Source organism: Chiloscyllium plagiosum, unplaced genomic scaffold (genome assembly GCF_037043375.1).
Source record: "Chiloscyllium plagiosum isolate Xiang-an unplaced genomic scaffold, Cpla_swu_hap1 HiC_scaffold_11, whole genome shotgun sequence".
Classification (NCBI taxonomy): domain Eukaryota; kingdom Metazoa; phylum Chordata; class Chondrichthyes; order Orectolobiformes; family Hemiscylliidae; genus Chiloscyllium; species Chiloscyllium plagiosum.
Window position 1 is genome coordinate 23543723 of NW_028270149.1, and position 24435 is coordinate 23568157.

General features: G+C 42.5%; 1 protein-coding gene across 3 annotated transcripts in view; it reads left to right on the forward strand.

Moving 5' to 3' along the window:
* The window catches only part of col4a5 (collagen, type IV, alpha 5 (Alport syndrome)), a 259440-nt gene that overhangs the window by 106455 nt on the left and 128550 nt on the right, over nucleotides 1-24435 (forward strand). For all 3 annotated transcript variants that reach the window (XM_087991900.1, XM_043705036.2, XM_087991901.1), the window contains 11 exons: nucleotides 2935-2997; nucleotides 3519-3554; nucleotides 3650-3691; nucleotides 6741-6830; nucleotides 8018-8071; nucleotides 8174-8233; nucleotides 10608-10652; nucleotides 11545-11598; nucleotides 19872-19913; nucleotides 23722-23812; nucleotides 23914-23949. In XM_087991900.1, coding sequence (XP_087848026.1) covers nucleotides 2935-2997; nucleotides 3519-3554; nucleotides 3650-3691; nucleotides 6741-6830; nucleotides 8018-8071; nucleotides 8174-8233; nucleotides 10608-10652; nucleotides 11545-11598; nucleotides 19872-19913; nucleotides 23722-23812; nucleotides 23914-23949 — 613 coding nt within the window. The remainder of the gene's footprint in view (nucleotides 1-2934; nucleotides 2998-3518; nucleotides 3555-3649; nucleotides 3692-6740; nucleotides 6831-8017; nucleotides 8072-8173; nucleotides 8234-10607; nucleotides 10653-11544; nucleotides 11599-19871; nucleotides 19914-23721; nucleotides 23813-23913; nucleotides 23950-24435) is intronic.

The following is a 24435-nucleotide window of genomic DNA, read 5'->3' on the forward strand; positions in this document are numbered from 1 at the left end:
TCATCCATGCCAACCAAATTTCCCAAGCTAAGCTAGTGTTTCTTGCCTGCATTTGGCCCATATCCCTTTACAATTCATGTATCTGTTAAAATATCTTTTAAATGTTGTAACTGTGCCTGCATCTACCACTTCCTCTAGCAATTCATTCCATAAAAGAACCACCCTCTGTGGAAAAAAATTGGCTTTCAGGTCCCTTTTAAATCTTTCTCCTCTCACCTTAAAAATATGCCTTCTATTTTTGAACCCCCTTACCCTACGGAAAAGACCTTTTCTATTCATCTTATCCATGCCCCTCATGATTTTATAAACCTCTACAAGGTCGCTCCTCAACGTCCTATGCTCCAGTGAGAAAGGTCCCAGCCTCTCGTTATAACTCAAACCTCCATTCCCAGCAATGTCCTGGTAAATCTTTCTGAATCCACTCCAATTTAATAATATCCTTTCTATAGGAGGGCGACCAGAAATGTCCACAGTACTCCAAAAATGGCCTGACCAACATCCTGTACAGCCTCAACATGACATCCCAATCTCTTTACTCAAAGGTCTGAGAGTGAAGGCAAGCATGTTAAACACCTTCTTAACCACCCTGTCTACCTGTGATGCAATCTTCAAAGATCTGTGTCCCTGTCAAACAGGTCTCTCTGTCACTACCTAGTGCCTTGCCATTAACTGTAAAAGTCCTGCCTTTGTTTGTTTTATCAAAATACAATGCCTCCAGCTCCATCCGCCACTCCTCAGCCTATTGGTCCAATTGATCAAGATCCCTGTGTAATCTGAGATAATCCTCTTCACTGTCCACAATACCATCAATTTGGTGTTGTCCACAAACTTACGAACCATGCTTCTTAAATCCTCATCCAAATCATTTATATAAATTACAAATGAAAGTGGACCCAGCACCAATCCCTGCAGAACACCACTGGTCACAGGTCTCCAGTCTGAAAAACAACCCTCCACCACCACTAACCTCTGTCTCCTACCAACAAACCAATTTTGTATCCATTTGTCTATGTTCGTTACAATCAGTTTCAGGTTGGTTTTCCTGCCTGTTTGTAATGTTTAAGTGGACATAAATATGATTGATGGGTATGTGATTGATTTCTGGTTTGTAATGAGGTGAAATGGCACCACAAAAATAACTCTTAAAAATGAGACTATTGACAAAGTGAAATGCATTTGGAATAGATTTCTCTTATGCAGTTCAATAATTTTAATATTTGATCAGTTGTGGAGACTAGCATGTTGTAAATGTTGTATTTGGCTGATGAAGGGGTTTTAAGACATGGTAAACCATTGCTGCTGTCAGTGCTGACTTGGTTCTATGTCAGGTACAAGTTCAATAAAAATAGCTGCCTCTTAGAACTATTATAATTCAGCAACACTTAGCTCTGGACAAAATGGGACTTGATGCTTGATTTGTCTGAGTAGATAACATTTTTACAAGCAGGCTTCTCTCTGCCCTGTGTATAGTTAGGTTCCTGTTGGCTTTACTTGGAGAGGAATGATGAGAAATGGGAAGCCTCAGTAACTAGACTGGCTGAACTGCTAGTTTTTTAAACTAGAATTGCGACAGGTTCTGGAGAGAGGAGATGACTAAAAACTGTTTGCTAAAAATCTGAATTGCTGGAAACAATCTGCAAGCCTCACAGTATCTGTGGAGGGTGAAAAAATGTGAATGTTTTGATTGAATGTCTTTTCATCAGAATATAAAATGGGTAATCATTTTAGGATGGGAACCTGGTGACAGGTGTGAGTGAAATATGACTATTACAGCGAGGATTCCCTTGTTTGCAATTGTTAGCTGCAGTGAAAGGGCGAAACCTGCCATCAAAGTCAGAATGGGCTTGTGACTTGTACAATTGATTCTACATAATGTACATCTGCCGCACTGTGACTCCTCGAACCACTGTGCAGCCAGCAAATACCAGAAACATCTTTCTCTTTAGCAGCAATAAGAGGTGCTACTCTGAGATTGAGAGAAGAGGACAATGGCAAGTCAATCAGCTCAGGAGAGACCTGGATTCTGAGCAATTAAAATCATCCAGGATATTTCCTGATCACTGATCCACTCGTTTTCTGCAGCCTTTGAGAGTTAACTTATTGTAGTGAGTAGATCAGGAGTGATACCTATGGAAACTGCAGGGTTCTTTAAATATGCAAATATAGCTTCAATGATTTCTATTGCTACTTTAACCAGTGTCCTGAATAAGGAAAGTTTTACATCAGCTGAGGCTAACTAGAGTTGCATTTGGCAATGGAGGAGCCTCAAAGAGGAGATTCTAAAAATATTTTTGCCATTTTTCTGGGATCATAAGAAGCCCCTTTCTTTAAAATTATCAAGATATCCCAAAACTCCTTTCCACAGAATTTGCTAACGAAAACAGGCAATCGACCAGAAGCACAAAGGATTTCTAAACTCTTGGCCCCAGGTTTGAACTTTTGGACTCCATCTTAAAAGCAAAGGCATTGTTAAATAGATATTCCTCTATTGCGTTGTTTACTTGAATTGAATAATCTCTTTAACCGTTCGAATTCCTTCTCAATGTACTTGTTTGCAAGTGTGCCTGTGTTGCAAAGTGCTCCCTGCATCTAAGAGAGTGAAATAAGCCCTACTTCTAGTTTAACTTTACCCAAGTGTTACGGCAGATCTTATAAAGTAAACGTCCACCATCAGAAGAAGTGGAAGATGTGTATTCCACTGTATTTTTTTAAAAAATAAGAAAATTTATATTACAAACTGCTTGTGGTTAGCAGGCGACTGAAGGCAGCAGGACTTTTTTTTCAAATGTGCAAATTGTAATACTCAGTTGTATTGAGGCTGACATGAGTGTTTGAAGTCGACATTAGTAAAATGAACTTGTACGATCTGTTAAACTATTGCTACATTTGACATAAGATTTAAGCATGAAGCTAACAAATTTCTGTCTTTCACAGGGTCCCCAGGGGCCACGGGGAGCACCAGGTAATTCTGGTCCACTCGGTCCACCAGGTCAGCCGGTAAGTAAAGTTGCAGCAAAGTTAGGTGTTACAAACTATTGCTTTCATCGCCCTACCTACTGCAATGTGCACATCTCACAACACAAATGAGCGATTACATTTATTTTCTCAGAACGTCAAACACAGAGGCAATATAAAAGGTCTCCTCCCCGCTCCTTAGAGTTTGCAATTCTCAGCACATTGTCAATGGGTACCATAACGTTAAGAAATCTCGTTGTAGAAATATAACAAAAGCCATTGTGAAGATGAGGATGGCATCTGTTGCAGCAAATTCAGAACTCCCTAGGTTATTCAATGTATCAGATTCACAAACATTTAAGTAACAAAGGTCAGGATATCTGGAATCTGCATTGAAGAGGACAGTGGGTTTGTAAGAGTAGGTGGAGGCAGGCAAGGTTTACCAAGTATCCTGATAGAACTGGAGGATTTGGTTATTTGCAGGCCTAAACATTGTTTGTCAGAATGGAGCCATTACAGCCGTACCTTGTTAAATTCATGTGAAACTGCTTCATCTTTTGCAGGGGTTTCCAGGTGCTCCCGGTCCACCTGGTCCAAAGGTAAGATCACGGAAGGAAAGCGGATTGTTTGTTTGTTAAATGGAGGATTTGCATCCAAAGATTCACTGCTTTTCCTTTCCTCTGTTTTGCTGTAGGGAAACATGGGCTTGAATTTCCAAGGACCCAAAGGGGAGAAGGTGAGAACATGCTTATTTATTCCTATTGGTGATTAAGACATGGTATCTTCAGTATTAATATCCTTGCATTGTGGTCTGTCGCTGCATGGCTGTAGTTCCTGCCTATGTCTGGTTCAGTGTTTGCTTTATAGGATTGTAACATACAATTAATATCAGACCTTGGAACCTGAGAATGCAAGCAATGAGCCTCCAATAAGGAATGAGGGAATCTGGAGCAAAGTCACCTTGGAGAGAGAAGGGCTTTCAGAATGAGTCATTTTTTAATGGTGGTTACAATGCAAGAGGTAGGGACCTCATGGCTGAAAAGTCTCCTCCTGGTAATAAATGGTACAGGTAGTTCTGCTGTTACGCATTAGTTGCATTCTTGTGCAAGCCCACTCTATCTAAAAATCGTGCAATAAAAATAGCACTGAAAGTGTTGGCGATATAATCGCGTTACAGCCAACACCCATTTTAAATGTTTGCACTTTAGAAACAGTGTCCCCTATTCATCAATCACGTTACAGCCAGATCATGTTGGCAAAATATTAAGAAATTATTCTCTGTAAAGCTGGCCAAACTCCATGAAACGTGCAGAGGAGTAGGTCGCACTATCTTTGCAATGGAGCGGGCCTGTTCCGGAGTGCCGAATGGGAGCTTGCAATCCAAAGCCACTTAGAACCTTAAAAAGCCCTTCTGAAAACCAGAAAACATGGCAATAGGGTCAGCAATCCTAGAATTGAGACCTACATGCCATTCTTAAAGTTGTCAATCTAGAGTTCTTTGCTTCTATATGTTCTCTGGCAGAACTACCTGTAACTTGAGATTGGAAGACGAGAAAGGTGAAAACTTGTGGTGTCACTGGAGAGAATTACTCAGTCAGCAGGGACAAGCATGTGAGAAGTCACCTTGTTGGAAGCCGGAGAGCCGACAGAGGTGGCTAATGATGATGAGAGCATGGGTTCATATGCAAAGGATGAGGATTTTGCAGTTAGGATGACTTTCATCACTGGAATGCAGACAAAGTCAGTTGTAAGTGATTGTTGATGAAGGGCCAATGTGGGCGCTAAGATTAACATTAGCCTAAATATTTGCCAAGTGATATAACTCCCCATAACTGCCAGGCTATGCTCCCCACCTATCCAATCAATGGTACCTCATGCATCCATGTCACTATGCCTGTTCACTGACCACACATGGTATAGAAGCAAAGCACCCTAGAGGGACAACTTTAAGAATGGCAGGTAGGTCTCAATTTGAGGATTGCTGACCCTATTGCCATGTTTTCTGATTTTCAGAAGGGCGTTTTAAGGTTCTGGGTGGCTTAGATTGCAAGCCCCCATCCGGCATTCCGGAACAGACCGGCTCCATTGCAAAGATAGTGCGATCTACTCCTCTGCACATTTCATGGAGTCTGGCCAGCTTTACAGAGAATAATTTCTTAATGCACCTCAGAGGCTCTGTGAACCATAATTTGCACGAGAAAACCTTTGGATAGATAAATTCAAAAGCTTCTCCTCATACCAGGCTATTCCTCACCCACTCCCCATTGCCTGCCATTACCCCACACATGCCTATCTGCTCAGTGGCACCTCATGCACCCATGTTAAACTATGCCCATTCACTGACTGTACATGATATAGAAGCATTCAACCTTTTGGTGACAATGGGATCTGTTACAAAATCGAGTCATTTAGTCAGTGCTCCACATTTCCTTTTGAAAAATGCCTTTTATCTGCAAGCCATTATTATGTTATAATCCAGAACCTCAATTTAATGTTATGGGGCCATGCATTGCAGATTGTGAAGTTTAATTTGAACACAAATCTGGGATGATGCTGATGTAACCATTATCCATTGTCAAAAAAAAATCTAGTTTGCTAATGTCCTTTAGAAAGGAAATCAACCAGCCTTACCTGGTCTGGCATCCAGACACACATCAGTACAGCACCCCTTAACTACCTCTGAGTAATCAGGGGTGTGCACTAAATAAGGGCTTTGCCAACAGCAGCCACATCCCATGTTGAATTTAGAAAATAGAAGTGTCAATCATCCAGAGCCTTTAAAGTATCCAGCAGAAATTGGAAATATATTCATCATTTGTAAGAAAACATTTTAAAATTAATGAGTGGATCAGAGAGCTAGAGCACTCAATCAGGCAATGTTGCTCCTGGGATCACCTGTTTCAATAGGCTAATGAACATCTGAGCTCTCAACCAAGCCTTGTTGGACTTTCTTGGCTGAGAGCCCAAACATCCACTAATTTCTCAAAACAGTTGAATCTTTTATCTATTTTGTTAGTTACACACTTTCTTTATTGTATGAAATTAACCAGTCTTAAGTAAGTGCAGTCTCTGCTATTGATACTTTAAAGGGTCTGAATGACTCACACTTAATTTATTTTCAAGAATCTAGGAAGTAGTGAATGGAGAAGCTTTTTTATTGGACTATTTTATCCTATTGTTACTGAAGAGTTTATTGCTTTTATACAATGTGTCATGGTGATGAGACGTGATGTGCCATGGCCAGATATGTGGGTATGAGGGGCTGTGATTGTTGGCATAGTTTGGAATGGGGTTCTGTGAATGTCCATGGGGATGAATGGGAGTAGGATCATGAATAGGGCATGGAGGATTTGTGGAGAGAGGTCGCGAAGGAATGATGGCCATTTTGCATTATAATTTAGTAAAGTCTTGCAACACTAAGGCTGACCTTTCAAACAGGCCATCTCAGCGTTGGAACTGCCTTGGAACTCTTTCCCAGTCAGCTGGCCCCAACTGCAGCTCATGCCCACCCCCACCCTTCCAAACAAAAAAAAAAACAAGTTTGCGCTTCCAGAGCCACATTATCCCCGAGGTGGCCCAGGCAAGGCTAGAATTTTCCCTACTCCCATTGCCCAACTGGGCGATGAAAATCTAGGCCGTAGTTTCCAGAATCCTGCATAAAACATTTGTTTGCAAAATATGAGTACTCTACCTGTAATCAAGCACTGTATCAGAGGACTGTCAATAGCATGATGTGTGATCTTGGCTATTCTTCTCCTTAATAATTATACATCCATCTTTTCCAGGGTGATCCGGGTCTTCAAGGTCCCCCAGGTCCCCCAGGACAGTTGGAACAGCTGAATTCTCCTGGTGTTGATTTCCAGAAAGGAGAAAAGGTAACTGTTTCATCACTTGCCATAGATTGTGGGCTTTTACCAACCTTCAAACGACATCAGATTGTTACCCAAGATCAGGCAATTGAAAGAATTCACCAAACAGTGGACCAAAAAGAGGATTTACTTCCAAACCTCTTTCCTTGACTGACTCTCCCTATCTGGGTAAAAACAATGACTACAGATGCTGGAAACCACAGTCTAGATTAGAGTGGTGCTGGAAAAGCACAGCAGTTCAGGCAGCATCCGAGGAGCAGTAAAATCGACGTTTCGGGCAAAAGCCCTTCATCAGGAATAGCTTTTGCCCGAAACGTCGATTTTACTGCTCCACGGATGCTGCCTGAACTGCTGTGCTTTTCCAGCACCACTCTAATCTAGCCCCTGACTGTCCCTATCCTACATTTCCCACGACCTCCCAAAGCCCAACTTATGATGAAAGTGTGAAAGCCAAAGCTCTCAATCCTGTTACCATCCCTTCAACACTGGCTAGCGATGAAACTGGAGCCTTTTTGACTTACACCACCACAGGAAATTAGGAAGATATTTACTAATTGAGACAACTGGATGAGCCCATTCAATTTAGTTTCAGATACAACGTGCATAGAAAAAGGATAAAGCGTGCAGAGTATTAAGCTCTTCTGAAATGTCATTACTATGATGAAGGAGTTATTGGAGATTCTGTTATTCCTGTGACTAACATCCCCTTCTACCCATTAAAGTGGGTGTAGAAATGCAATTCCTTTTTTTTGGTTTGATTTATTGTTGTCAAATGTGCCTAAGTACAGTGAAAAGTGTTGTTTTGCCTGCAAATCATTGCATAGAAAGATCATAGGGTGACTGAACAGAGCAAGGAATACAAGCTGCACTGCAAAGAAGGTGCACAAAAAACAAGGTCAACATTAAATTTCAAAATTTGAGAGATCCATTCAGAAGCTTTTGAATGAAGAGCAAAGAGTCCTCCTGGTATTTTAGATAAATTTTCTCACCCAGTCAACAGTGCATTAATATTCTGTCTGTGCAGCCTCGCTGTGGGGTCAATTGGCTGCTGAATCTTTCTATATCTTACAGATTGCACTTCAGTAACAATCCAACAGTTGCACACAAAGTGAGAATGTCTGTTTTTCCTTCCTGTTATAATAATATATTGGCAGGCAATGCCTTGAGTTTAATTTCTATTTTGCTCTCACTAGGGTGAGATAGGACCACCTGGTTTGCGAGGGGAGAGGGGCAACCCCGGCCCTCCTGTAAGTATTATCGATAGATCTTGGACAGAATGTGTTTGAAGCATTGCTTGCGCACGATGTTTCTGGTAGGTTGCCACTCAGTCCCTATTCTATTTGTTACAGGGCCCCCCTGGCTTTAGCGGCAAAGGCGAGAAGGGTGAGCCTGGAGATCCAGGAAAGAGAGTAAGTAAGGAAATCGAACAGAACCAAATGAAGAGCTTTCCAGATGGAACTTGCTCAGCTAATGCTACTGGGCAAAAAAAGAAGTTTCCAGCTGGATAACGTTAGTGTGGTACATCCAGACTAATGCAGTTTAATGGCCATAAGGTATAGGAGCAAAAGTAGGCCATTCAGCCCATTGAGTGTGCTCCACCATTCCATCATGGCTGATATGTTTCTCAACCCCATTTTCCTACCTTCTCTCTGTAATCCTTGATCCCAATAACCTATCGCTGAGCTGTAAGGTTCATTTTCAGATGTTTCGTTACCATACTAGATAACATCATCAGTGAGTCTCCAGATGAAGTACTGGTGGTATTATTGTTGTCTGTATAGGGATTTTCAAGTTCATTAGCTGCTGTTTTAATGTGTTGGTGGGTTTGTGGGTTATCATGATGCCAAGAGGTCTGAGTAGTCTGGCAATCATTTCCAAGATGTCTTTAATGTAGGGGAAAGTGGCTAGGGTTTCTGAACGTGTTTTGTCTGCTTGTTTGGGTTTGTTGCTGAGAAATTGGCAGACTATCTCAGAAGACATCTCACTAACCTATCTATCTCTGTCTGAAATACATTCAATGACTTGGCCTCCACATCTCTCTGTGGTAATGAGCCATAGATCAACCACCCTCTGGCTGAATAAATTCCTCCTCAACTCAGTTCTAAAGGATCGTCCCTTTACTCTGTGGCTGTGCCGTTGGGTCCTAGTCTCTTCTACAATTGGAAACATCTTCTCCACATCTTACTCTGTCCAGGCCTCTCAATGTTCTGTAAGTTTCAATCAAATCCCTTCTCATCCTTCTCAACTCCATTGAGTACAAACCCAGAGTCCTCAACTACTCCTCACATGACATGTTCTTCATCCCTGGGATCATTCTTGCAAACCTCCTCTGGACACCTTCCAATGCCAGAATATCTATCCTTAAATACAGAGCCCAGAACTGCTCACAATATTCCAATTGCAGACTGACCAGAGACAGATACAGCCTCAGTTGTACATCTCTGCTCTTGTATTCTAGCCCTCTTGAAATGAATGCTAGCATTGCAGTTGCCTTCCTAACTTGCATATGAATCTGTATGTTAACCTTAAGAGAATCCTGAACTAGGACTCTTAAGTCTGTTGATGCTTCAGATTTCTGAAGCTATTCTCCATTCAGAAAATAGGCTATGTCTGATTTCTTCCTACCAAAGTCCATAATGTTACATTTTCCCACACTGGATTCCATCTGCCACTTCCTCATCCATTCTCCTAATCCATCCAAGTCCTTCTGCAGCCACCCTGCTTTCTCAACACTATCTATCCCTGCACCTATCCTTCTGTTACCTGCAAACCTAGCAATAATGCCTTAAGTTCCTTCGGCCAGATTGTAAATGTATAATATGAATAGTTGTGGTCCTGAGGATGATGGTTAGATTTTCTCTTGGACTCGGTGATTGCCTAACACTAATGTGTCACAAATGTTCCTTGCCACTATTGTAGGTCTTGCTGCATTTGTATATGGCTTACTTCAGTAAACAAGGAATGAATAAACATCTGCAAGATGGGAAGGTCATTGCTTATGTAGCTGGAAATGTTCTGTCTAGGACACTGCCCTGAAGAACCCCTCTGATGATGACCTGGAGCTTAGATCATTAGCTTCATTAACTTGCTTTGTGCCAAGTTTGACTCCAACTAGTTGAACAGTTTCCCCTTCATTTCTATTGAACTCAAGTTTTGCTTGGGCTCTCTGATGCCACGCTCAGCAAAATTTTACCTTGAAGTCAAAGGCAGTCATTCTCAGTTCACCAGTGGAGTTCAGTTTCTCTGTCCATAGTTGGACCAAGGCTATAATGAAGTCAGGAGCTGTGTTGCCTAGATGGAATCCAAGCTGAGTTTTGGTGAGCTGATTGTTATTGTGTAAATGCTGTTTGGACTGTTGACAACACTTTCCATCACCTTGCTCATGTTCGCACTAATTTGATGAAGTGATAACTGGACACATTACGTTTTGAGCCATTATTTGATGTCCATTGACATTTACTCTCCAGTAGATGCAGATAGAGTTCTTCTCAACTGTAAAATAGTAGGTTTCTACTATAATGTAGCAAAGCATCCCAAGATTATAATTCCCGTAAGATGTAACAAAGGAAGATTTCCTCTGCAGAAAACAAGTAAATTTCAGAGTCAAAAAGACTGGTTATATTTTATAATTTGACATTAAGTAACAGTATTCTGTACATAAATTGCTCAAAAACAAGATTGTAACAGCAAGGCACTTTTGGTTAATCTTTCTCTGGTTAGTGTAGCTGCCAATGTTTAAACATTTGTTTCCTGCATACCCATCTCTTACTTCTGTTTTAACAGGGTAAACCAGGAAAGGATGGAGAACCAGGTAGCCCTGGATTTGATGTAAGTATTTACATACTTAATAATACTGAGTCTTTGTCCACAGTTCATCACAGGGGCTCTGACCACTGGCTGGGAAGTTGGATGTGAGCTTGGCATTTTCGGGCGGGAGGAGGCATGATTACATTTTATGATGGTCCAGTGTTAACGGTGTTTGGGGTGAGGGAGGGGGTTGCACCATGTGTGAGAATGCCCCACCTATTAGACCTGTCAACTGATCAGAGAGGTAGCAGTGCTACTGAGGAACAATGATGGCTTGGGACAACCATGACGGTGGGATGACTTAGCTCAGACCAGTCTGGTAGGTCTGTCTGGGGAATGGGGAGGGAGGTTTATAATTGTGAGACTAGCTACAGGGATGAATGGGCAACAGTGGTTTCTTTTGTCACTAGGTGTCCTTCCGTAGAGTACAGGGTGCCTGAGTACAGGAGGAACCACTGCCACTGAGCATGGGTCCTATCGCTATGAAGTGTGGGCCCCTCCTCCCTACCAGGCTGATGTGAAAATACCATTGGAGGCAGCATGCCTCCCCAGTATACACCCCTCCTCTATCCTGCAGGCCAGTCCTGGGCTGGAGGTGGGGTGGGGAACGTTGTTTGGGATAGTACAGAATTGTTCGCCCTGCAGTTTTCTCAGCATAGCAGCCTCTGTTAGAAATTTGGACAAAGAAAACCTTTTCGACCACATTTTGGATTTATTTAGTGATGAGATTCCTTTGCGATTCTGGTAGTAAATTTCAGCAGTCTCTCCTGGCTGCCTTGTCAGAACCTTTACCTTATGACCTGTGTCAGTGGCAACTTGGCATCTTTGCAAGAAGTAGCAGTTCTTCATTCGTTTGCTAACAGGAGCATTCCAGGAGCTGCCAGGTGAATGCATTCTATCATTTGTTTTGCAGGGTCTTCCAGGAAATGCAGGTCAACCAGGAATTGCAGGTAGAGATGGACACAAGGTAAGATTTAAGTCAGAGTTATTTCTCTAAGAAATCTTTAACCTCTGGAATTCTCTTCTTTAGAAAGCAGTGAAGGTTGGGTCATTAAATTTATCCAAAGCCGAGTTGTAGAGGCAGCATCCTATAGCACAGAAACAGGCCCTTCGGCCCAACTTATCCATGCCAATCAGTTTTCCTAAACTGAACTAATCCTATTTACCTGCATTTGGCCCATATCCCTCTAAACCTTTCCTGTCCATGTGCCTGAAAATTTGTCTTTTAAATGTTGTAATTGTACACACCTATTATACTTCTACTGACAGCTCATATACACACCACCTTCTGTGTGAAGAAGTTGCCTCTCAGGTCCATTTTTAATCTTTAGCTTCTCACCTTAAACCAGTGCCCTCTAGTTTTGACTCCCCTAACCTAGGAAAAAGACCTTGGCTATTCTACTTACCTATGCCCCTCATGATTTTATACATCTCTATAAGGTTACCTCTCAGCCTCCTACACTCCAGGGAATTGAATCCCAGCTTATGCAGCCTCTCTTTAATAGTCAAACCTTCCAGTCTTGGTAACATCCTTGTAAATCTTTTTTGTGCCATTTCTAGTTTTAATAACATCCTTCCTATAACAGGAAGTCCAGAATTATATGCAGTACTCCAAATGTGGCTTGACCAATGTCTTGTACATCTGAAACATGACATCGCATCTCCTTTATACTCTGCTCTGACTGATGAAGGCAAGCATGCCAGACGCTGCCTTCACTAATCTGTCCACCTGTGAAGCCACTTTCAAGGAACTATGTACCTGTAGGTCTCTCTGTTTGACAACACTCCCAAGTGCCCTACTATTAACTGTTTCAGCCCTGCTCTGGTTTGTCTTGCCAAAATGCAACAGCTTGCATTTATCTGCATTTAACTCCATCTACGATTCCTCACCTACTGGCCCAGTTGATCAAGATCTCATTGTACGTTTAGATAACCTTCTTCACTTCCCACAATGCCACCAATTTTGGTGTCATCCACAAACTTAGGAACCATTCCTCTTATATTCTCATCCAAATCATTTATATAAATGACAAACAACCCTGGACCCAGCAACAATCCTTGTGGCACACTGCTGGTCACAGGCCTCCAGTCTGAATCCTCTACCACCACCTTCTGTCTCCTACCATCAAGCCAGTTTTGAATATAAATGGCTAGCTTTCCCTGGGTCCAATGTGACCTACCCTTAATAACCAGTCTATCGTATGGAACCTTATCAAGGGCCTTGCTAAAGTTGTATCAATGTTTGATAAACAAGGGTTGGGGGAGGGGCAGACAACCATATCAGACATGATCTTATGAAACCATGGAGCAGGCTTGAAGGCCAAATGACTTACACCTCCTAGTCGTAGTTCATAGCTCCTTGAAAGTAGAGCACAGGTAGATAAGATAATGAAGAAGGCATTTGGTATACTTTCCTTTATTGGTCGAGTATTGAGTATAGGAGTTGGGAGGTCATGTTGCAGCTGTACAGGACATTGGTTAGGGCACTTTCAGAATATTACGCGCAATTCTGGTCTCCTTCCTATTAGAAAGATGTTGTGAAACTTGAAAGTGTTCAGAAAAGATTTACAAAGATTTTGCCAGGGTTGTAGGGTTTGAGCTATAGGGAGAGGCTGAACAGGCTGGGGCTATTTTCCCTAGCGTGTCGTGGCTAAGGGGTGACCTTATTTAGGTTTATAAAATCATGAGGGGCATGGATAGGGTAAATAGGCAAAGTCTTTTCCCTGAGTGGGAGAGTCCACAGATTTAAGGTGAGAGGGAAAAAGATGCAAAAGAGTCCTAAGGGATAACTTTTTCATGCAGAGGGTGATGCATGTATAGAATGAACTGCCAGAGGAAGTGGTGGAGACTGGTACAATTGCAATATTTAAAAGGCATCTGGATGGGTATATGAATAGGAAGGGTTTGGAGGGATATGGGCTGGATGCTGGCAGCTGGGACTAGATTGGATTGGGATATCTGGTCAGTATGAACGAGTTACACCTAAGGGTCAGTTTTCATGCTGTACATCTCTATGAGCTGAAAATGTGTTACTGGAAAAGCGCAGCAGGTCAGGCAGCATCCAAGGAGCAGGAGAATCGATGTTTTGGGCATGAGCCCTTCTTCAGGAAAGGGCTCATGCCCAAAACATGAGCCCTTTCCTGAACTCTATGTGCCGACATAACATAGCAGAGACATTTACAGCTCAACAACAGGCCATTCAGCAATGATCTCATTGAGTTATATTTTAGAGCAAGAAAGACAAAAACTTTACAGTCCAGGAACAGGCCTTTCTGCCCTCCAAGCTGAGCCGATCCAAATCCACTGTCGAAACCTATCGCCCAATTCCTCAGCATCTGTATCCCTCTGCTCCCCACCTATTCGTGCATCTGTCCAGATGTATCTTAAATGAATCTACTGTGCCTGCCTCTACTATCTGCAGGCAACGTGTTCCAGGCACCTACCACCCTCTGTGTAAAGTGCTTGCCACGTATATCCTCCTTAAACTTTTCTCCTCTCACCTTGAATGCGTGGCCTCTCGTTATTGAATCCCTCACCATGGGAAAAAGATTAACTCTATCTACCCTGTCGATATACTTCGTGATTTTGTAAACCTCAATCAGGTCCCCCCTCAATCTCCTTTTTTCTAATGAAAACAAACCTAACCTACTCAACCTCTCTTCATAGCTAGCACCTTCCATACCAGGCAACATCCTTGTAAACCTTCTCTGCACCCTCTCCAAAGCGTCCACATCCTTTTGGTAATGTGGTGACCAGAACTGTACACAGTATTCTAAATGCGGCCAAACCAATGTCTTGTACAATTTTAATATGACTGGCCAGCTCTTATACTCAATACCCCGTCCGATGAAGGCAAGCATACTATATGCCTTCTTGACCACTCTATCCACCTGTGCAGCCACTTTCAGGGTACAATGGACCTGAACTCCCAGATCTCTCTGCTCATCAACTTTTCCCATTCCTCTTCCGTTTACAGTATAGTTGGCTTTAGAATTAGACTTCCCAAAATGCATCACCTCACATTTGCCCGTATTGAACTCCATCTGCCACTTCTCCACCCAACTCTCCAGTCTATGTATATTCTCCTGTATTCTTTGACAATCCCCTATGCTTTCTGCTACTCCACCAATCTTCGTGTCATCTGCAAACATACTGATCAGACTAACAATGCCCACTTCTAGATCATTTATGTATATTACAAACAACAGTGGCCCCAGCACTGATCCCTGTGGAACATCACTGGTCACCTTTCTCCATTTCAAGAAACTACCTTCAACTACTACTCTCTGTCTCCTGTTACTCAACCAATTCTTTATCCACCTGGCTAGAACACCCTGCACACCATGTGACTTCACTTTCTGTATTAGTTTACCACGGGGAACCTTATCAAACGCCTTACTAAAGTCCATGTATATGACATCAACAGCCCTTCCTTCATCTGTCAACTTGGTCACTTCCTCAAAGAACTCTATTAAGTTGGTAAAGCACGATCTACCCCGCACAGAACCATGTTGCCTATCATTGATAAGCCCATTCTTTTCCAAATATAAATAGATTTTATCTCTCAGTACCTTCTCCAGCAATTTTCCCACCACTGACGTCAGGCTCACTGATCTGTAGTTACCTGGAATATCCCTACTACCCTTCTTGTACAGGGGGACAACATAAGCAACCCTCCAGTCCTCCTGCACCTCACCTGTGTTTAAGGATGCTACAAAGATACCTGTCAGGGCCGCAGCTATTTCCTCTCTCACCTCCCTCAGCAACCTGGGATAGATCCTATCCGGCCCTGGGGATTTGTCCACCTTAATATCCTTTTGCCTACCCAACACATCTTCCCTCATTATGTCAACATGATCCAGAGTAAACAAACTTCTATCTCTAATCTCAACATTCATTATGTCCCTCTCCTCAGTGAACATTGATGCAAAGTAATCATTGAAAATCTCATCCATTTTTTCAGGTTCAACACATAACCTTCCTTCCGTATCCTTTAGTGGACCAACCATTTCTCTGGTTACTCTCTTGCTTCTTATATAAGAATAAAAGGCCTTGGAATTCTCCTTAATTCTGATCGCTAAAGCTATTTTGTGATACCTTTTAATGCACTTGATTCCTCGTTTAAGACTTGTCCTATTCTCCCGATATTCCTCCAAGGCATGTTCTGTTCTTAGCTGCCTGGACCTTATGTACCCTTCCCTTTTCCTCTTGGCTAGTCGCACGATTTCTCTTGTCATTCACGGTTCGCGAATCTTGCCATTCCCATCCCTTGTTTTCAAAGGGACATGCCTATCCTGCACCATCTTCAACATATCTTTGAAAACCTCCCACATATCAAATGTGGACTTTCCTTCAAATAGCTGCGTCCAATCCATATTTCCCAGCTCCTGCCTAATTTTGATATAATTGACCTTGGACCAGTTTAGTACTCTTCCCTTAGGACCATTCTCATCTTTGTCTATGACTATTCTAAAACTTACAGAATTATGGTCACTATTCCCAAAGAAATCCCCAACTGCAATCTCTACTATCTAGACTGGATCATTCCCCAACACCAGGTCCAATATGGCCCCTTCTCTTGTTGGACTATTGACATACTGCTCGAGAAAACTTTCCTGATGCTCCTTACAAATTCTGCCCCATTCAGACCTCTGACGCTAAGTGTATCCTAGTCAATGTTGGGAAAATTAAAATCTCCCATCACCACCACCCTGTTTCCTCTACATCTATTCATAATCTGTTTACCTATTTGTTCTACCTCATGTTCACTGTTGGGAGGCCTGTACTACAGCCCCACCAATGTAACTGCACCCTTCTTATTTCTCAGCTTCACCCATAATGCCTCACTGCTCAAGCCCTCCATAGTGTCCTCCTTTAGCACAGCCGTGATATCATCCCCTACCAGCAATGCAACTCCTCCCCCCTTTTACTTCCCTCCCTGTCCTGTCTGGAGCATCCATATCCTGGAACATTTAGTTGCCAATCATACCCTTCCTCCAACTTTCAAACTATGATCACAATAACGTCATACTCCCAGGCACCAATCCAAGCCCTAAGTTCATCTGCCTTACCCACTATACTTCAGGCCGCCAGTTCTTTTGCGTTCATTTGCTCTCTGCCTACTCTTCCCCTTGGTAATGCTAACTTCATGATCCTTACAGTCTCTAGTTTCCACCTCACTGTCTAGTAGTCTTCTCTTCTGGTTCCCAGGCCCCTGCCACATTAGTTTAAAACCTCCCCAACAGCAGTAGCAAAAACTCCCTCAAGGACACGAGTTCCAGTCTGGTTCAGGTGGAGACCATCCAATTTGTAATAGTCCCACCTTCCCCAGAACTGGTCCCAACGTCCCGCAAATCTGACCCCCTCTCTCCTACACCATCCGTCAAGCCATATGTTCATCCTGCCTATTCTTTCATTTCTACCCTGGCTAGCACGTGGCACTGGTAGCAATCCTGACATTACTACCTTTGTGGTCCTCCTCTTTAACTTCTCTCCTAGCTCCCTGAATTCTGCTTTCAGGGCCTCATCTTATTTTTTTACTTATATCATTAGTGTCTATATGCACCACGACAACTGGCTGTTCACCCTTCCCTTTCAGAATGCTGTGCAGCCGACCGGTGACATCCCTGACTCGAGCACCTGGGAGGCAATATACCATCCGGGAGTCTCGTTTTCGGCTACAGAACTGCCTATCTACTTCCCTTACAATAGAATCCCCTATGACTATGGCCCTACGAATCTTTTTCCCGCCCTTCTGAACATTGCCATGATCCTGGCAATTGCTGCCCTCCCCTGGTAAGCCATCTCCCCCAACAGTATCCAAAACGATACACCTGTTTTGGAGGGAGATGACCGCAGGGGACACCAGCATTGCCTTCCTACTCTTTCTCTGCCTTTTGGTCACCCATTCACTGTCTCCCTCAGCAATTCTAACCTGCAGTGTGACCAGTTCACTAATAGTGCTATCCACGACCTCCTCAGTATCACGGATGCTCCACAGTGAGTCCATCTGCAGCTGCAGAGCCGTCATGTGGTCAAACAAGAGCTGCAAATGGACGCACTTCTTGCAAGTGTAAGAGTCAGGGACAACATGAGTAGGAGCAGCATGTTGTCAGAATGTTGATGTCAAAATTCCTCATTGTTAAAAATTACTGTGACTTTATGGTTATTTGTATCTGAAGATGCTTAATCCTTCTGGGCTAGCTGTTTCTGGGAGATAGTGTTCCCTAACTGGCCAGTCTGCATATCAGACTGTTCACCATGAGGTTATGACTCAGTCTGTCCCCAATTCAGTTCCACACTCGTGCACTTTCCAACAGAAGTTATGGAATAGACATCTAGAGTGGACATGCTGGCTGTTTGTTTGATTCCTGCTGTTTGTCAGGACAATGTTTGTGAGAAGATTTGTAGCTCGGGTGCTCGTTGTAGTGGTTCTGTTTGCCGAGCTGGGAATTTGTGTTGCAGACGTTTCGTCCCCTGTCTAGGTAACATCCTCAGTGCTTGGGAGCCTCCTGTGAAGTGCTTCTGTGATGTTTCCTCCGGCATTTATAATGGTTTGCCTCTGCCACTTCCGGTTGTCAGTTCCAGCTGTCCGTTGCAGTGGCCGGTATATTGGGTCCAGGTCGGTGTGTTTGTTGATAGAATCTGTGGATGAGTGCCATGCCTCTAGGAATTCCCTGGCTGTTCTCTGTTTGGCTTATCCTATAATAGTAGTGTTGTCCCAGTCGAACTCATGTTGCTTGTCATCCGCATGTGTGGCTACTAAGGATAGCTGGTCGTGTCGTTTTGTGGCTAGTTGGTGGCTAGACCAGCTATCCTTAGTAGCCACACACAAGGATGACAAGTAACATGAGTTCGACTGGGACAACACTACTATTATAGGACAAGCCAAACAGAGAACAGCCAGGGAATTCCTAGAGGCATGGCACTCATCCACAGATTCTATCAACAAACACATCGACCTGGACCCAATATACCGGCCACTGCAGCGGACAGCTGGAACTGACAACCGGAAGCGGCAGAGGCAAACCACTATAAATGCTGGAGGAAACATCACAGAAGCGCTTCACAGGAGGCTCCCAAGCACTGAGGATGTTACCTAGACAGTTTGTCACGACAGTCTGAATGACTGCCTCCTGTGCTGTAACAATTCAGCACATAGCCCAACATCTATTACTGCTGACACTTACAAATATACCATGTATTTGATGGCTCTACAATGGACTGAATTCTAGATTCAACCTGAAACATCTGAGCATTTGGCTTTTAAAACAGATAATGGAATGTGTTAATGTGGGTACCAGTTTGACAACAGCATGGTTATTGAAGCGACTCCTTAGTCAAAATGAAACTAAAATATTTTGTTCAAATTGTGTCCTGAAGTATACACTCATGTTTATTTTCCCACATTGTACATTTCAAATATAAATGGGCGTTTTGGAAGTTGTAGGTTTCAGAATGTCATGAAAAACTGAATATTCTAAGTCAAGGTTGCCTGTAACTCAGTCAATGTTGAGCAGGCTTCATTGGTTTTTGGCCAACACTGGAATGAAGTACCTTTCTGCCAAAAAGGTGAGGAAAGGGAAATCACTGCTCTACCTTTTTAAGTCAAATTTCACTCTCTGACTGGGTGATCCATGAATACCATGGCACAGAGCATTGATATCTGAAATGGAGAAAGATTGTTGTCTGGTATTTAATGACAAATTGATCAAAAACACACAACGGATTGGAGTGGAGGATTGAGCTAATGAAAGAAATAGCAATTTGCAATAAGTTAATGGTTTGATCACAGAATCCCTACTGAGTGGGAGCAGTCCATTCTGATCCTCAAAAGACATCCCATGCAGACCCATCCTATCCCTTTAATCCTTCATTTTCCATGGTTAATCCAGCAATCCTACACATTCCTGGACCTTATGGGCAATTTAGCATGGCCAATTCATCTAACTGCTCATCTTTGGACTGTGGGAAGAAACCGAAGAACCCAGAGGAAACCCATGTCCCTGGCACTATGAGACAGCAGTGCTAACTACTGAGTCACCGTGCCATCCTGTTGATGGATTATATGAGAATGAACAGAATTGAAAGGTGTCAACTACTGATGAACAACCTCATTAAAAATAATTACACTTTAAATCTTAACATTTGTATATAGCAGCTGAGTGGATATTTCATGAACAAAAACTGATGTTTTCCATCAGAATTTTTATATCCTTGTCTTATTTAATCTGTAAACAGGGTCAGAAAGGAGAACGTGGTTTCCCTGGTCCTCCAGGCATTGTAAGTATCCAAGTATCCAATATCTGCCTTCTAGTTGCCTTAAATGCTTAATGAAGGATAAAAAAATTATGCCATCATAACTTGATACTTTACTAGTGAACTCAAATGGACAATGTCGATCTTGTTAACCACTTCACAAAGCTCTGAAATTTAAGTTTTACTTCAGGCAAGAATTGATGGAATTACAGAATGATGGAAGCCCCTCGTTCCATGGCAATTTGGGGTCTCGCGTCGTGCAAATTCATGCAAGGATACACCATTTATCAATCATATTCAACTTATCAATTACCAAATAAATGATCAAATTTATGTTATAAATTAGAAGCAGTGGCAACTGGTGCGAGTATTTTAGCAGCTATTAGAAATATTTCTATTCTGTTACACAAAATCCAAGAGCAGCAAGGCCAGTGAGCCCAGTAAGCTAGCGTGTAGTGCAGAGTATCACTAAAGGATTGAGCTTGGTCTCTATAGTTTCAGAGATAGTTGCTGAGACCATCTACCAAGCACCGGAATGAAAATGTAGCATAAAGCAGGATGAACAAACCTTCAGTTTTCAAGGATGCGATATAAACCGAAAGAGAGAAATGAGAGTGTAGGAATTTTGGTCTAATAAAGTACCTTTTCATTTCCAGAATCTGCATTTAAGTCTGGCTCAGGGTAATGGGTTTTGTGACCTTTTCTTCTTCAGTTGCAAGAGCAGATACTAATGGGTCACAAACCTGCAGCAGAGAATTGCTTGCAATTTGACAGATTTACACTGAGTGCAGAAAGGTCTACTTTTAATGCAGCAAGGTCGGGTGTTGCTCTGAGGCAGTGAACACTGTTTATATGAAGAGGAATTAATTGGCCTAGTGTCACAGCTAGCAGTGCTACACAGACTCCATTCATCCTCCAGGGTAGGTACACATGCTGCAACCTATCTGACCTGCAAAGGGTTCATTAATAATATTATTATGATTCTAGCTGGTGGTAATATGGACAAGTCAGATCACAGAATAAAACCTGGCTTGATCAATCGTATGGTTAACTTTTGCAGTTCTCTGCTATGGTGGTTAGTCACTGAAATATTCCCAAGAGGTTACAAATATTCTTTAACAACAGAGAGTAAGTTTATTTTGCAAAACAACTTTAAAGGGTCAAGGTTGTAAAAATAGGATAGTTTGAAAGATCTTAACATAAACAGCAAAACAACATGTCTGCCTTTTCCACAAAACTATCTTTTTACAGATATTTAATTCCAGAGAGATTTCACTGCTATCTCAGCTCTTTAAGATTTAATTTAAATGACTCATCCCAGTTCCTTTTCGTTGGAATGCTGAGACAGTTTTATGATTCCTTCCCAAGTCTACTGCAATAACCTTTCAGAATTCTGAAGGATGAAATGCTCTCAATTCTAAGAAGGCTCTACAAACTAAACCTTTCAGTTACAGTGACCAGCTCCCTGAAATGAAAGCTTGATTCATCTGCTAGTAACAAATTGTTCTCCCTCCTGAACAGAACTCCTGAATCTTCTGAAATGAACTCAAAAGCTGTGCTGGTGGTTTTCTGATCAGTTATAAACTCAGCAGTACAAACATTCCTTGCATTACCAGTACAGGGGTCAAGCCAAGCATTTAACTGCAGCATCATGTTTTCTTGGAAATTATGCATGTAAGTCATCGTTCCAAATGACATTCTGACCTGTTAAAAAAAAACTTATTCTCACAAAACTCCCACTCAAGAATCCAAATCCAAGCCACCCAAGACAAAGTAGCTCAATTGATTGGCACCACATCCACAAACATTCACTCCCTCCACCACTGATGCTCAGTAGCAGCAGTGTTCATCCATCTACAAGATGCACTGCAAAAATTCACCAGAGTTCCATAGACTGCACCTTCCAAAATATTGGACACTTCCATCTATAAGGGGAATGCCACTTTTTTTTTGTAGCATGAGGGTATTGCTGGCTAAGCCAGAACTTATAGCCTATCACAGGCTGCAGTTAAGAATCAACCACATTGCTGTGGGTCTGGAGTCACATGTAGGCCAGATCAGTTAAGGATAGCAGTTTCTTTCCTTAAAGGACCTCAGTGAAAAAATGGTGTTTTGCAATAATCAGCAATGGATTCTTGGTCACCATTAGAGTCATAGAGTCATAGAGATGTACAGCATGGAAACAGACCCTTCGGTCCAACTCGTCCATGCCGACCAGATATCCCAACCCAATCTAGTCCCACATGCCAGGACCCGGCCCATATCCCTCCAAACCCTTCCTATTCATATACCCATCCAAATGGCTCTTAAATGTTGCAATTGTACCAGCCTCCACCACATCCTCTGGCAGCTCATTCCATACACGTACCACCCTCTGCGTGAAAAGGTTGCTCCTTAGGTCTCTTTTATATCTTTCCCCTCTCACCCTAAACCTATGCCCTCTAGTTCTGGACTCCCCAAACCCAGGGAAAAGACTTTGCCTATTTATCCTATCCATACCCCTCATAATTTTGTAAACCTCTACAAGGTCACCCCTCAGCCTCCAACGCTCCAGGGAAAACAGCCCCAGTCCGTTCAGCCTCTCCCTGTAGCTCAGATCCTCCAACCCTGGCAACATCGTTGTAAATCTTTTCTGAACCCTTTCAAGTTTCACAACATCTTTTCGATAGGAAGGAGACCAGAATTGCATGCAATATTCCAACAGTGGCCTAACCAATGTCCTGTACAGCCACAACATGACCTCCCAACTCATGTACTCAATACTCTGACCAATAAAGGAAAACATACCAAACGCCTCTTCCCTGTCCTATCTACCTGCGACTCCACTTTCAAGGAGCTATGAACCTGCACTCCAAGGTCTCTTTGTTCAGCAACACTCCCTAGGACCTTACCATTAAGTGTATAAGTCCTGCTAAGATTTGGTTTCCCAAAATGCAGCACCTCGCATTTATCTGAATTAAACTCCATCTGCCACTTCTCAGCCCATTGGCCCATCTGGTCAAGATCCTGTTGTAATCTGAGGGAACCCTCTTCGCTGTCCACCATTAGATTCCATTCCAGATGTTTTACTGAATTCAAGTTGCATGAACTGTTGTGACAGAATTCAAAACCAGGTCCCCAGAACATTACCTGGAAATCTAGAATACAAATCCAGCAATAATGCCACTAGGCCATTGCCTCTCTCTTGTAAGTTCCCCACCAATTAACTCGCCATCCTGACCTGGAAATATAATGTCGTTCCTTCAACGCTGTTGGGACAAAATCCTACAATTCCCCCCTTAATGGCATTGTGGATCTACCCTCAGAACAGACTGCAGTGGTTCAAGAAACAGCCCGACACACCTTCTCAGGGGCAACCAGGAACAGGCAATGAATGCTGGCCCAGCCAGAGAGACCCTGACTGAATGAAAAATAACCAAAAAGACACCTAAATAATACATTGACATCATGCACATTCTATCCCAATATCAACGAAAAGTGCAGTCTGTCTGTCTACCCCAGGGAATCATTTCAAGATCTTGTAATGTTGCAACTAGTATAACAATGTGGATTAAGTTCTTTCCAAATGGCTGGAAGAAAGGTCCAGCTGAACCAATAGAAAATGTGAGAAGTTGACTGAATCCTCACTTCGTACGTCACCACAGAAGTTTAGACAGTTGATTAACTTTTGTTAGAAGCAGCAAAATATAATTTTCACGCACATTTATTGGGGTAACACTGTTGCTGCATTTAACCCATGATATCATTCACTCCAGCTGATGACATTGGGTTGCTAAATTCTTAAATCTTCATGCAGTATTGCTGTTAATTATTGCAATTTTTTTTGTTGCAGACATTTCCACGACCGGGTGTTACAATTGGACAAAAAGGTGACCCAGGTTTTCCAGGTGCTTCTGGAGAAAAAGGCGATCGAGGTCCCCCAGGTTACTAAACATTTTTAATACTGCAAAGCATGCATATTCTTCCCATTGAAAGTTTTCCTTCAAAATGACTGTGTACTATCCTGTTGGTTCTTTTCTTACAGGGCTTCCAGGGATACCAGGACAACCAGGTCCTCCAGGTGAGATACAGCAATCATTGGGACATTTCCTTGAAAAGGCACATCTCTTGCTTTCCCAACTCATACTTAAAAGAGTGCATGCAAACTCTAATGGTTGTCACATGCTTAACTGAAAAAGCTAGAAGCTGATGACACTAACACTTTCAAACAAAGAACAAATCATTCCTGCCAGCCATAGACAATCCCATCAACACTGAAGCTGAGATCCATGTCAAGATATGCTCAGATCTGGTAGAACACAAGACTTTAAAATTTATCCACTAAATGATCTGAATTCTTTTTGTTCTAAACTTTGTTTTCCAGTGAGTACTTAGTAACATCAAACAAAACAGAATCTGTTGTTTTGCCACTAGCTACATTGTGAGGACCATTCAGATTTGCAAATCCTAAATTTCCAGTAGGAACCTGGGCCTACTGAGAAAGGAGATTAGAACATGTTTGGTACAATTGGCTTCACATTTTAACACATCCAAGGAGCGTGGCATC